Consider the following 15,678-nt stretch of genomic DNA (forward strand, 5'->3'; position numbering starts at 1 on the left):
TATTTTTTTCTAATCAACCTTTTCTCAAGAAGAAAACCTTGAAATATCTGAGTGAATAGGTGAAGAAGTAAGGTAAGAAGTAAGGTAATTGTAATATTAGCAGCAATAATATTGCTACTAATATTACAAGATATAAACATTCAACAATCAACAAAAAAATCATCCATTCCGAGAAACTTTGAAATCCTTCTGGAAATATAATAAATACCCATGATCATAAATATCGCTGATAGCTTTCAAAATCGAAATTCAACATACACCAAGAACAATGCAAGTTTAAACTTTTATTTGCACTGGTCATTATTTAAAGTAATTATTTACTTTTCAGGGGAAAAAAGTGACATATTTACTGGAGTGATGTTCAATACCTACTCACCGCCAAAAGGTTTTTGTTTCGATATATTATGTTCAGATGAACCCATAATTGATGATAGAAAAAGCTCAGACTATAATGTTGATCGTAGGGTGAGTAAAATAATCATTTTTGCACCATTTCATTTTCAATCTGTCACCTACAGAATATTGCGTTTTCTCTTCTTCGATGCACAAACACGTTTCAGTTTTGTGAGTTAACTGTTTCCCACAGATCTAGTTGGATCAAAACTTCATGATTCTTCCTTTAATTCCATTGCAGTCCACTAAGTGTCCAACAAATGGTTTTTTTATAACCATACCATATAATGAAGCCATGAAATGGCTTCAAATTGAAAAGAGTGGGCCAAAAAATATCAATACAGCAACAGGGGGCATGTAGTTTTTCTTACAAAGCCACTTCTTCTTGAATTCGTTGTTTCGATATGTTAACTGATGTGGGTGGGTGGACGATAGCTGCTTTCCTAGAAAGAGCTATGTTTTTATAATCATTCATAATATACAGGGTATCCAATAAATGTGTGACAAACCAAACTCATGTTTTCTTAATCGAAATCTTTAGATATTTTAAGTCGATTCAATTTTTTTGGCAGAGTGTTCCTTGAAAATATAGGATGGTTCGGGTTCATACCCAGTGGTTCAGAAGTAATAGTGGAATGTATGTCAAATCATGGGTCCATTCAACACCAAATATGTTTCGTGGTGCATTTCATCAGTTCGGACTAATATGATATAAATTGATTTGAAATCCCTGAAAATTAAAAAGATTAGTTGAAAAAACAATTTTCGTGAGCAAAAAATTGAAATAACATACAAGCAACAACCAAAAACAACACTCAAATCGCGTTTGTTTGAAGGTGGTTGACAATGTTTCGTGGTGTATTTCATTAGTTCAGACTTCCATTGTCTAATATGATATAAATTGATTTGATATCCCAGAAAGAATCTGTACTCTTTTCAGTAACTATAAAACACTTCACGAAGTTTAAGGTTTGTGCGTATATGGTATCCACACCATAATTATTTATGTAACCACATTGCAAATTTTCGGTCGTGGTCTCCTGTATTATAAATTCATTCAAAAATAAATTACCTCTTTTCTGAAAAACACAACTCAATGTGTTTTAGAAAAATTGTTATTGATTTTAACATTTTTTTTGAGAAGTTTTGAATTAGGTCCTCATTATATACAGGGTGTTTCATAACTGAATGCTGATCCTGAATGGCGATAATCCTTGAACTGCAACCTCTTCATTTCTGAGATACAGGATGAAGAAATGAATTTCTTCATGAAGAAATTCAATGTTGAAACAAAAAAATAATTTCTGCCCTGATATCTCTGAAACCACTTGAGGATTTTTCAATTCTACTACATGCAAAGTACGCAATAACATACGTGTTTCCATGATAGAGTTTTTTTTTTATTTTCATCAGTGGCGTCCCTGTTAACATGCCTGTCTTGCATATGGAAAAAGGACAGTTTGCCAAATGATTTTTTTTGTACCTTCCATAAAAATAATGTCATGCTTTTTTCCACTGGCGAATGGTTCTTTAGGTTGAAAATAAAATGCATTCATTTGCTTGTCCCTATGCGAAATAATCCGTTCAAGTGTACCTACCTACAGCTCGTCAAATTAGGGAGCGACTTCAATGTTTTGGCTTAGGACCTCTCCTACGATGCGCGTTCGTTAATCGACTGTGTGTATGAGAGAGAGAGACATATAATTTTCAAGTCTCTCCCTAGTTTTACCAAGATGTAGTAGGATTATTTTGTGGGCTAGACACATCTAGATTGTTGATTCCGTTGTTGCCAAAGTAAACAATTTTGTCACTTCTCTAAGTCATATAATTTACATCATAAAAACTTGTTAATTAAAGGAAAAATCAGCATTCAATCATGAAACACCCTGTATTTCTACAGTATTCTAACAATTTCTGTTGCTTTCATGATTCAACTTTGAATTCATTCGCTAGGTGGATGATTTATTCGACTACCTTGATCACCAATCTCGATATTATGCTACTAAAAACCTCATCATAACAATGGGAGGGGATTTCACTTACATGGATGCGGAAACTTGGTTCAAAAATCTTGATAAATTAATAAGGTTCGTATTATTTTCTTCCTCAGGTTGACGATTTCTTCAATTTTCTCGAAAATATGACCAATAGTTATAATACCAATAATGTGATTGTCACAATGGGCGATGATTTCAACTATCAGGAAGCTGATTCTTGGTTCAAAAATTTAGACAAATTAATCTTGTAAGTAATGTTTTGGAAATCGTTGAATATGTAAGTACAATGAGTTGTGAGAATCATAAACTTTGTTGTGGTAACTAGTCAAAATGTAGAAATATCTTTTGAGTCATCAACAATAAATTGAAATTCTACGAATAACCAGAAGTTGTTTATTAGAGATTTCAGTGTATCTTCAATGATGTTGTGAAATACAATATGGTTGATTCATCAAGAACATTATTCAAATGAACATTATTATGTAAACACGCACTTGAATGACATTGTACAATTATCAATAAATTTTCAGAAATTAATTTATTTGTCAATAATGGGGAGTGTCTGTAAACTTGTACCTTCCATCAAAGAACGTAATTCTGAAGAAATAAATTTAAAGCTAGATATTTCATGTGTGAGATCATATTATTTTGTTTTACTTTGTTCACTTCCATTTCATTTATTCACGTATTCCAGATCCGTATTGATCCTACATCTCCAGGAAAAACCTTCATTATAATAAATATTCATTGTGTCCTAAAATTAGACTCAAAAAGACCAAGAACATTCAAAATGATATCAACCAAGCACAAAAACAGGTTAAAAACACATATCAAAAAAGACAGACAGAATTGAAATTCGTTAAAGTTTATTGAATTCATCAGTTGCTCATTCGGGATATACTCTTTGAACTAGATACAGATAAATAATAATATTCTGAGTGCATATTATTCAGCAGACAAAGTACTACTGAGTAAGGAAAGGATGTCTCGAAAAATGAAGAACGATGGACAGCAATAGAAAATATATTATCTATGTTCCTCAGTGATCTTTTGAAAATGTCCTTCCTTCCTACTATTTTCGAAGCAAGGTACTTGGGTAGTCCAGTGGCCAAGATCTTGACAAAACCATTAGTCCATTAGTGATTGTAAGGCCCTACTGATTGTAAGGCTGAGTACTTTCAGTTACAGAGGATCTGACCTGTCAGTTTGAATCAAATTCACGTTGATTGTGAGAAGCATGTTGGAAACGATCTTCAGATCCAGCGGCATCAAGATTTTTGTGTGTGGTAACCATCTACGACCGAGCATGAAGACTGTGGAGTGTTACTTCCATCCAACTTCACAGTGCAGATATGGGGAGTCCTACAGGTATCGACACCCGCCAAAGATGACATTTCGATTCTGAACGATTCTGAAGCCGGCTCTGACCGATATCTCAGCCAGCAAACACATGAATCATCGCGAACCGCTGCGAAAAGTATAGATGAGTGCCGAAACGACTAGAGATATCTGGAGTGATCTTTGCTGATATAAAAACCGGCTTCTCTTCCCGAGAGGCAGTCTGTATCTAGAAAGTAAATCGTGCGTTTAAATAAAGAATTTGAACTGTGAAGATAAAGTAAGCGTTAGTTGCTAAGTGTTCTATATAAATTAGTTGTGATAGTGAAATATTGTTAAAAATAAATTTGTTCAAGACAGTTAATTCTCTAATTCGTTATAATATTTTTCTGGCGCAGAGTCTGAATAATGTTCATCAAGGCAAGCCTTGGTTTCAATAGAGTTTTCTTTCGCCAAAAAGCGATTCTTCATTAATATACGAAACTTCTTTCCATCCATTTTGTTCAAACTAATAAAATTTTCCTCACTCAAACTGATAGTCCGACGGCTGTGAAATTTGTATACGTGTCTTTTGAAGGTTACGGTTAACTGAAAATCATATAGATTCAATACTAGTAGCGCCATCTGTGTGTTCGCCTACTAACTTTTCAGCTCACTTAATAGTTTTTTAAGGCTTAGGTAGGTTCTTCTTGCGACGATACCTAATTGTTTGGAGAATTCGAGCTGTTGGTCAAAAATAACACCAAGACATTAAGCTTTAAAAACAGAAAGAATGAATTCGTTGTCAATACGTACAGGAAACTCATCAAGGCGGCTTACGTTCAGAGCTATACACCCAACATGAAATAGTCATCAATTACTTATGACATTTTTCAATAGAAAAATTACTTTCCGATTTACTATTGGAAACATTTCTTTTTTACCAATAACTTCGTGTAAAAATGTGCTTTTTCAATGAACACTGTTTTAATCTGCATTTTTATGCATTAATGTTTCAGCTACGCTAATCAGAGGCAAGCCAACGGTTCCATATACAATTTGATTTATTCAACGCCTTCTTGTTACGTTAAAGCAGTGCACGATGCATCAGTTGGAAAGAAGTCGTGGCCTGTAAAAAGGGACGATTTTTTCCCGTACGCCTCAGATCCACATGCCTTCTGGACAGGATATTTCACGTCTCGTTCAACCATCAAACGTTTTGAGAGAGAAGGAAATAATTTCTTGCAGGTAAGAAGGAATTCATTACAACTAGTAGGATCATCATATACAGTGCATTCCATTTAAAACGATCCACCCTGAATAACTCGGTACAAAAATAAAAAAACACGTCGACAATAGTGAAATATTTTGAAATATTCACATCTGATCTAACTTTTCCTATTGCACCCCTAGAACATGTCACCATTTTATTTTAATGGATCACTCTAGATTATTTCACATTATCAGATGCTCTATGATGAGCAGATTTCAACAAAGTATAGAACATATGGTCTGTAGCTTATGGTTCCGAAGCTACAAATTATTTGAGTTGAAAACGAGCCACCCTGAATATTGATTTGCAGGAAAAATAAAGAAACAGGACAACAATATACAGAAGCCACATTGAAATATTCGTTCTAGAGACAAATATGGAAGCAATAAATCAGAAAAAGAGATTTTTCATTAATTCCTGAATCAAAATCTGATGAATGGGCAATGAGAAGAAATGAATTTTCAATAGTAAATGTTCAAAAACGTTTCCATCAACTTCCATACAATGGTACAAACGAGCTTCCATTGCCGTCCTCACATGGTTGAGAATCTCGGGAGTTATTCATCTGCAATGCCTCGTGATATTCTCTCTCAAATCTTCTAATGTTGTTGATTTTATCTCATACACTTCAGACTTCAAATGACCCCATGGACAGAAATCTACAGGAGTGAGATCCGGAGACCTTGGTAGCCATTCTGTAGGACCTTTTCTGCCAATCCATCGACCAAGAAAATGATCCATCCTGCTGTGAAACTATTTTGTTTCCGAATTATTTATATTCTCCTCAATTCTCCTAATGATGCACGGTATCATTCGATTCTCCAACATATTCAAATATTTATCACTAGTCAAATTATCATCGATAAAAAACGTTCTTTGATGTGGCCACCTAAAATTCCTGCCCAAACATCCAGTTTTTGAAGTCGTTGGGTATGAACTTGACTGTATAAATAAGGATTCGTATCACTCCAATATCGACAATTTTGCTGATTGACCTCTACATTCAAACTAAATATACATTCACCCGAAAAACTAATTTTATACAAGAATTCAGCTGCCAAGTTAATCCGTTCAGTGAAACTTTCACAAAACTCGATACGTCTATCGAAATCATCTTCGTTCAATTCATGGACTAGTCTAATTTTATATGTATGAAATTTATACTAATGAAGGATCCTGAAGAAATTTGTACGACTGATTCCTGATTCTCGAGATAACTTAGTAGGAGATTGCGAATTTTCCATTAGTCCAACGTGCCCTAAAACTTCAGTACAAATAGCTTCATCGTTGGCAACTCCTGAAAGGTTAAACTTTCTATTGTTAACAGATCCAGTTTCCATAAATTTGTTCAATAATTTCGAAACGTATTTTTTTCGAACATTTCATCCTGGAAGATTAACATTGAACATACGGGCAGTAGCACTATTTCCATTCTGGTAGTACAGAGTCACTATTTCAATCCGTTCACGAAGCTTATAAAGCATTGCTTCTCAAGAATTCACAAAAACAGAAACCCCAATTGTAACTTCACTTGTTAGGTAATTGTTATTGAAGAATGAGACAAATACAATATGAAGATGATATCGAATTTAGACTTAACTAGGCAAAATAAGACTTTTTTAGTATACTTCACAAAAACACCTATGAAACCTCGGTAACAGGTTGTACAGAAGTTTGTTTGAAGGTGGTTGACAATGTTTTGTGGTGTATTTCATCAGTTCGGACTCTCATTGTCTAATATAATATAAATTGATTTGAAAACCCTGAAAAAAAAACAATTAAAAAATTAATAAAATAAACCGAAAATAACGATTTTATTAAACAAAAAACTGAAATTACAAAGAAATAACATACAAGCAACAACCAAACAAATAAAAATTGAAATATCAATGAAAGCTGAAAAATAAAAACATTATCATTAACAAAAATGAAAAATAAAAATTCAAAGATTTCAAACCAAGCTATGTCACGACGTTTCGATTGTTAGTATCCACAATCGTCTTCGGGTGATAACTGGACTTATTTCTCCGAGATTTGACTATTTATAGGTCGCTCGAGTGCTTTCACCTATCCCCTCTTCACTTTTTCCGCTTCATTGGTTTTTAGCGGGAGATGACCGTTTGGCGGGAATTGGTCGTTTTTCCCTCGATAAGAGGTTTCCATATGTTACGTATCTCTACGCTAGCTTGACTAAATGCGTTGTTGGACAATATATACGCGTCTTATTTGAATTTTCTCTCAAACCAGTGTTCCTCTTTGTGGATGTTTTCAGCTTGAGCCCACTTGATGTTATGTTGATGAGTCCAAACATGCTCTGCTATTCCGGATTTGCTGGTTTCTTCTCGCTGTTTGTGTTTCTTGTGCTCAGCAATGCGAACTTTCAATGGCTTTTTAGTTTCACCGATGTATGATTCTCCGCACTCACAGGGTACCTGGTAAATGCAATTTTTAGAATCGCAGTCCGCGTTTGGTGGCCTGGTTTTTGTACGGTTGCTACGGATATGGCATTGCCGACTCTTCAGCCAAGGAAGCGGCTGGACTAAGAATTCCAGGACCCAGTGACACTTACGGCCTGATGACTTCGACAATTGCGGAACTAGCCAAACGTTACATTCATGCTCAATACCTGCTCAGAAAAGGGATGGAATTAAAGAATGTAATCTTGCCAGGATCACCCTGGGCGACCCTGGGAATCTGGCAATGTTTGGTCATGCTAAAATACGGCTCTGAATCATTAAGACGTTTTGTTTTTGGTCGACAGTGAGTTCGCGTGAGTTCTATCAGAAACATAACCCTATGGTGTGGTAATAATAACATATCTCTGAATATAGACAAGTCAATAGCTGTTTACTTCAATACAAAAAATGCCACTGTGAACCAGAGCATACTACTTGAAACTGAAGAAACATCATTAGAAACCTCGACCTGTACAAAATTTTTAGGGGTCCACTTGGATCAAAAACTCACATGGAACGATCATGTTGAACATACATCCTCAAAACTGAGCTCATATTGCTTCATTATTAGAAACTTGCGTAACACAGTGTCAATGGAAGTACTGAAACTACTATATTTTGGCCTTATTCAGTCATGCCTGTCATATGGTCTGATTTTCTGGGGAAAAGCCCATAATAGTGGTCAATTATTTATCACTCAAAAAAAAATTATAAGGTGCATGCTGAATTTATCTAGCAAAACATCTTGTAAAAACCACTTTGTTGAGCTGGGTATTATGTCATTACCAAGCTTGTACAGTTACTCAATAATTATTCACATCATAAATAAACATAACTCTCTCAAAACAAAAAAGGATGTTCACAATCATAATACGCGGCAGAAGGACACCATCAATTTATGTTTCTCTAGATTATCAATCGGACAGGAGAATCCCAATTATATAGGAATCAAATGCTACAATAAAATATGTGAAATTAAGAAATTTAGAGAACTCAGCACAAGTTTATTTAAAAATTATCTAACAAAGTTTTTAGTACAGAAATGCTATTATTCAGTTCAGGAGTTTTTGAATGAAAATTTTGACTCGGACCACATGAAACAGTAGTCTTTTGATTCAAATTTTTAATAAATAATCCTAATTAGTATTGATAAACTTATATTTCATTTATTAATTTTTAAAGTGTGTACATGTTCCAATTTATTTATATTAATTTATTTTAATTTATGACCAAAAAGTGAATTTGTAATATTATTATAACCTACTTATTAGTGACGATTCCCATAATGTATGGTACTTGTATTATAACATTCAGTGGAAAATAAATTGTCTTGTCTTGTCTTGTCATCCATTTTGAACAGAGATTTCTCATAGTCAAATGATCATTCATTCATTCATGTTTTCTGTCAAACCCGCCTTTTTTTTCATAAAGCGTAGTCCTCATAACACTTTTCAAGCCATTTTTCCGCTTGAACGGCATTTTTCCCATCAAGGAGCGGTGAAAAATTAAAACACAAAGTTTTTTTGGATGATTTGTTTTGAAAATAACAAAAGTAGTGGCACTCTTAGCACAATAACTCACAAACTGAGGTAAACTAAGTAGAATATCATGAAATTTCAACAGCTTCCTTTTGAAGGTTTGTACTAACTGAAAAAGCGGTAAATGCAATAACACTATCGCCATCTATGTGTTAGGCCCGATACTTTTCAGCCCATGTTGTCGTATATTGCAGATTTTCACTCGACACTTCACAAGACCCACGTGTATTTCATTTTCATCAGAATCGACGTTCTCGTTGAACACTTAATTGTTCTTCGCCTTCACCAGTTTTTTCATTTTCAGATTTGTAAACAGCTTTACACTCTTGCGGAGCTAGACCCAATTGACCGAGTGGATCTGAATGCCCTCAGGGAAGCAATGGGTGTTATGCAACATCACGACGCCATCACAGGAACTGAAAAGGAACATGTCGCTCATGATTATTCGAGAATCCTAGCAAAAGGAATGGATGAATGTAATTTCATTACTGCATCTGCTCTAAGGTAAAATGAAAATATTTGGGTAATTTACATGAATCCTGATGTCGCAAAAACGAGGAATTCATAATGTTTTCAAAAATAAAGATACCAATGAAAGCAACAATATGGAAGACATAGGTATACATAATGTCCAAATAATTCAGACTACAGGTTTGTTTTGGTTCTAACATCTGAAACTGTCTGGAAACTGCGCAAGACATGATGCGTACATACAAAAAATATCAAACATTCCAAAATAGTCTTGGACACTTGGTTAAACCAGAAGGCATTTTGAGTAGACCACTGTGCCACCTATCGTAAATATGAAGAGATGAAAAGGAGAAAATACTGTTGATCATGTCCATTTTGTTATGTAGCGTATCCTTGTAGTCAGTTCAAATGTTATCTAACCTCAATCATCAATTATTTAAATCAAATAAATGAAAAAAAAACATCCTAGAAAATAACCCAAACAAATTTCCACATGAAGCGCATGAGCAACGGGAACAATTCTTAACAGTCCAGCCTCGAGAGTAAGAACGATTTGGGACGGTTCAAGACAGTTTAGGATCATTTCGCAGTCAAAACCAGAACAGAGGATTCATCACTCCAAATTTCAATTATCCAGAACGCTCTATATCAACTGCGCATGATCCTGACGTCCTAGAAACTGAATTTCGTAGAACCAGAACAAACCTTATGGCAAATTGCGATTCATCGCGAATTTTTCATTCAAAAGAATTCATAGACTAAGCCATTCTCTATTGGATTGATTTATTACCACCTTTTTTAGATGAATATTCTTTATCCGTTCAAGTGTAAAATAGATAGGTAATATCCAAGCAGGTGTAGAACATGTCAATAATATAAACAGATTATGAATAAAATGATATAAAAGAAGAGAAAAGAAATTCAATAATACTGTTTATTGTGTGATTTTCACTATAACGGGTTTTACAAAAACCGCGACACGTGTTTCCCAATACAATAGCTTCCTCAAGCATTGATAATAAGCTACTTCTAAACAACTATTTTATGTAGAAGAAAGTTTTCGGCCTTCTACTTCCCCATCTCGATACAAAAAAATGTAGGAATCTTCCAAAGAAAGGAAGAAATGAATAAAAAAATATAACTCTATACAAACATGTGTAGATCATGTAACTTTCAGACACAAACTGAAAGAAAAAGCCTTTTCGAAACAGCTATTTTCATGTAAACATTGAATTACATGAAAAAAAATACCTTTGAAACAAATACTTTCATTTGAATACTGAATTATACGAAAAACACTATTCTCTACTGCATTTGTATTCCAACATCCATATGGAATCAAATCAGATATCATTCACAGGATTTTTATACGATATAATTAATGAAAGAAGAACAATCTCACTTACATGAAACCTTGCTATCATCACTGATAGACATCCGATGTTTCGCCGTGAGAAAGACATATTTGTTGCAAATTGAATAATTTTTTGTTCAACTATATAAGGCAAAATTTCACTAGTTCGGACTTCCATTGTCTACTATATAAAATGATTTGAAATCCCTGAAACTACTAAAAAAGAAGAACTGAAAATGAATAGCTGAAAATAACAATTATATTAACCAAAATAAACCTGAAATGAAATAATAGTGAAATAAAATGTAAGTAAAAATAAAACAATTGAATAAATAAAAATAAAGAAATGAAAAAAGGAAAATAAAAATTTAAAATGGAGAGATTCCAAGTCACGTTAGTTCACGACGTTTCGATTGTTAGTATGAATTTCACTAGTTCGGAAGGCCGAACTAGTGAAATTCATCATGAAACATTGTCAATCACCTTCAAACAAATATATAAGGCAAGTTGTGTATATATAAAATAAACATTAGTGGCCCAGGTATGGAGCCTTGTAGAAATCCTACTTTTATTATTTCCTTTTCAGATTTTATTTGTTCTCATTTTTAATCTCTTTCTATTAGCTATTGAAATCTATTTGTTTCAGTAAACTTGTCGCTCCCGAAGAAAAACTTTTCGTAAATGACGAGCCTGCACCTGTTATACCTTTCGAAACTTGTCCCTTACTCAATGTGAGCCAATGTGGATTCACTGAGAAAAACAATGGTTTTGTAGTGACAGTTTATAATCCCCTCAGCAGACCTGTCTCGAAACATATCAGAATTCCAATTCGGGGAGATCATTATGTCGTCATCGATCCAAAAGGTAATTATATTCTAGTTTGTTGTTTCTCCTACTGAAGTTACTGAACTAGTTACTGAATCATCAAGCTTTCTAGTATATGAATGATGGATTATTCGAAGCAAAATCCAATACAACCGATATTTAGGAATCACGTTGAATGGTAAGACCTCGTTAGTCCTTAGCTCGCAGAAGTTTCTGAGGGATGTGGTTCGTAGGGGTGCGATAGCTGGTTAACGAAAAAACATATTTTAAACATATTTACGTAATATAGAATTGATGAATTTCTGAAAAAAACTATTTTTTGGGTATAAAATAAATAAATATTTATTTCAGCTGAAACTTGTCTTGCTCATTTTTCTACATTTGTGTTGCTTTAGAATTAATATTTCGTTGCTGTATCGTTTGTTTCTGTTTTTAATAAAGAAAACATATCAGAAAATAATTTGATAATTCAGATCTTAGGCTCCAAATATTCTGGAAATGAAATAGCTGTCAATCAGCCAACAATCAGCCATCAATAGCTGACAACCATCAGTTTCCTTCTCCCATCAGTATGCAAGGAAATACGATGATGGTAAATGCAGTTGATAATAGAACCAATACCAATTTTCAAATAACTATTTACAGTATACAACTCAAATATTGATTTGGTCCGTTAGTATCTTCAAATAGATGGTTCTTATTCTCTGGCACTCATCGAAACAAAACTTGGTGCTACTCCATCGATCTTAACCCAATTCTTTCTCTTTATCCTGAATGACAACGATAAAAAACACTACACAACACTAGCAGAAACAAATACATTCTAAACTATTTGAATTGAAGGGGTTATATTTTTAGGAGTGATTAATTTTTGGGAAAGAAAATTTTTGGCTTTCTACTACTCCATCTTGATACAAAAAAAGTGGGAATCTTCCAAAGAATGAAATGAAGTAAACAATTTGAAAATAAGTACCTCTATACATGGATGTGTAGATCTTGCAAAGAAGCAAAATCTGAGTAGAGAAAAATATCTTCTGCATAATTCAGGATTCTAATAAAAGTATTTGTTTCGAAATATTTGTTTCGATTTTCTCAAAATAGAACTCTGCTGTGGTTTGGCTCGGTTGCAGAAAGATATAGTGAATCACACCAACAGCTGACCATTATACAGTAACTATGGCCTTTTTTTGTGTGTTTTCGCCCTTGGGAAGTGTCTGGGAGGGTCATCGGTATGCAGCCATTGTCCCTGTTATCCTTAAGGACCCACTTTCCAACACACGTGACGATCCGACTCGAAAAAGGATCGTTTTGGTTGCGCAAAAGCAAAAAAGAACTCGTTTGTGGTGGTCCAGTTTCCAACAGAGTCCTTGAATTCTCGTCCTGGATTACTGTAGGTTGACCACTTCTGGGCACTTCTTCACGGCTAAACTCTCCGGAACGGAATTTCGCGAACCAAACGTCGAACAGTGCTTCTGTATCTGTAAAATAGGGAGAGTGAGTGTAGGCCCACAGCACCCATGGAGTTGTCCTTCTAGGTCATCGTCCATCCTGTCCTTTTCAGGAAGGTGGACAGGTCTCTGGGAGACATCTCCTTTATATAGGCAGGTGTAGGCCATGACTCGACGAATACACACTCTCTTATGTACGGTAACTCCGGACATTCGCATAGGACATGCCTGACAGTTTCATCTTCCTGTTCATACATTCTGCATAGAGGTGTGTCCACTAGCCCCATATTGTGGAGGTGTTTCCTTAGTTGACAGTGGCCAGCCAGAAATCCTACTGTTAGGCGTAGATTTTTCCTGGTCATCGCCAGATATTTCTTCGGCGCCAACTTCCCAGGATCGTCAAGGGTGATCCTGACGAGATTGCATCCTTCGATTTCATCCCATCTCTTTAGGGATTGAGCATGGGTGTGACGTTTAGCTAGTTCCGAAAGGCCGAAGGTGTCGCTGGGTCCTAAAATTCTTTGTCCAGCCGCTTCCTTAGCTAAAGAGTCGGCAATGCGATCACCTTTACTCCTGTCGTGCCCTTTAATCCAGGATAATGTTATTATCTACGGAGAATTTGACTAAACCTTGGTGGCACTCTAGTACTAGCCCTGAGGTAACACGATGTCTGTTCAAGGCTAATAGGCTTGTCTACTATCAGTGCAGATTGTTATGTTTTTGCCAGAAATTCCTTTTTCCTGGTTATTTCTTTTGTAGCGATTGAGATACCAGAACAGTGCTTTCATCAACACTATCATTGACAAATGCCTGGTTATTTTTTCGTAGTCTTTCGGCAGCACTTTGATTCGATTTGAATTTGTAGAGAAAAATTGGCCGAAAATCGCTTAACATCATAATATAGTAATGAACTGAAAGGAGGCCATAAATAAAAATTTGGAGAAAAATATACAGCATCAATGTATATACTACAAAATTCTCTATCGATCAGTATATGCTAGAATGAATAGTGGAATGAATATTTATTGAGAAACACATGACATCGAAAGGGACAACACTTTTAAAACAATCAAAAACAATAATATTTCCAGCACGAAGTGATAAATTCCGAAAACTCCAAGTGACTTCACAAAATGGTTTCCTCGTAACAAGTCCGTATTAACGTTTTTCCAGGCGAGCATGAAAGGAAATTGAGTGATTCAATCAGGCAGAAATGAAATCAATATGGAACAGAATATTATTCGAGTATATGGAGTATATATAATCAATGGTGTTTGGCAGAAAGTTATAAAAATAGCCGTATGTTCTGTGAAACTAACAGCTTTCTCAAGATATTTTTCTGCAACATCATATAATATCTTAGAGATTCTGTTTCCTACATGGGTTTGAAATAATACGATTATTATAATGGGAAGAATGTAGGATCTGTTTTAATGATGAAAATTAATTTCTGATGAAAATCGAAATACTTGCTTATACTTGCAAGGATTACTTGCTTACAAATATTACTCGAACCTAATTGCAATATCTGATAATTCAAAAATTCTAACCCATTTTGATTGCTATTTGGATTACAGCACTATCGGTAATTACATCAATTATGGTAATAACAGTCTCAGATGATCGATTTTTATCAATTACACGTTTCACTCTCTGACAGATATATTCATATTCAGATTGAAAATCAGACAAGTCTACCCAAAACATATATATCATTCATCCATTCATTGAATTGTCATTGACTACTGATTTTCAAATATATTGAAATTTGAACTTGTGATGCACTGTTTGGAATCTTTGATGTAGTGATGAATATTATTGGAGTTTTATCTCAACACCAAACCATTATTTTCAACACATCGACACGTGTTTCGACCACCAAGTGATCATCTCCAAGAGGAAGATCAAACTCCAGTAATATTCACTGAAATTTCAATCAAATGGTTGTTTATAAAATAATTTAACTCAGTTCCTTTTTTTCAGGAAATCAACTGGATACCGAAATGATACCCATACCTGAGTCGATACTGAGAATACCTGGTAGGAAGAGTAATGCCAAAAACGAACTTATATTTCTAGCATCTAATTTGCCACCTCTCGGTTTCAAGTCTTATTTTGTAGAAGAGGCTAGTGAGAATGACCTACCCCAAAAACCCCACAAAAATAAATCAAGGCTGCGGGTAAGAATAACAATTGAATACAAATTAGAACTTCCATTATACTATTTCTTGTCAGCTGAATATCTGACTACTCAACTTCTGATATACAGGGTGTTCATTTGAAAACTTCCCACCACGGATTTATCGAAAACTACTGATTGAAAGAAAAAACGCCGAGACACGTCAGAAGATACATCAAAGGGGACAACTTTTTAACCAATAACTACTTCACCCCCTTTCACCCTCTGCACCCCAGGATCATTTCCTTGAAAATTTTAAATGACAAGGGGTATCGAGTGATAGCTTGTTTGAAAAGTCTTCCGAAGTCCTTCATTTTGACGTTTATTTTTTTCAAATCGGTCGATTCGTTTTCCAGAAAATTAGAAAAAATTATTGATCCTAATTTGGGAATTTTCGAAACAATACATACAAAAATATTACAAATTG

General features: G+C 34.6%; 1 protein-coding gene across 2 annotated transcripts in view; it reads left to right on the forward strand.

The window, feature by feature from the left end:
• Nucleotides 1–15,678, forward strand: part of LOC111514869 (lysosomal alpha-mannosidase) — a 45,317-nt gene that overhangs the window by 13,316 nt on the left and 16,323 nt on the right. Inside the window, exons 7-12 of one of the 2 annotated variants that reach the window (XM_074178870.1) lie at nucleotides 329–465; nucleotides 2,347–2,480; nucleotides 4,727–4,955; nucleotides 9,279–9,478; nucleotides 11,446–11,663; nucleotides 15,056–15,252. In XM_074178870.1, the coding sequence (XP_074034971.1) occupies nucleotides 329–465; nucleotides 2,347–2,480; nucleotides 4,727–4,955; nucleotides 9,279–9,478; nucleotides 11,446–11,663; nucleotides 15,056–15,252 (1,115 nt within the window). Of the gene's footprint in view, nucleotides 1–328; nucleotides 466–2,346; nucleotides 2,481–2,503; nucleotides 2,638–4,726; nucleotides 4,956–9,278; nucleotides 9,479–11,445; nucleotides 11,664–15,055; nucleotides 15,253–15,678 lie in introns of both variants that reach the window. The other variant, XM_074178869.1, reaches the window with a different exon arrangement.

This window comes from Leptinotarsa decemlineata, unplaced genomic scaffold, assembly GCF_025532065.1.
Source record: "Leptinotarsa decemlineata unplaced genomic scaffold, Ldec_3_MD MMD2_tig00004307_RagTag_RagTag, whole genome shotgun sequence".
Taxonomy (NCBI): domain Eukaryota; kingdom Metazoa; phylum Arthropoda; class Insecta; order Coleoptera; family Chrysomelidae; genus Leptinotarsa; species Leptinotarsa decemlineata.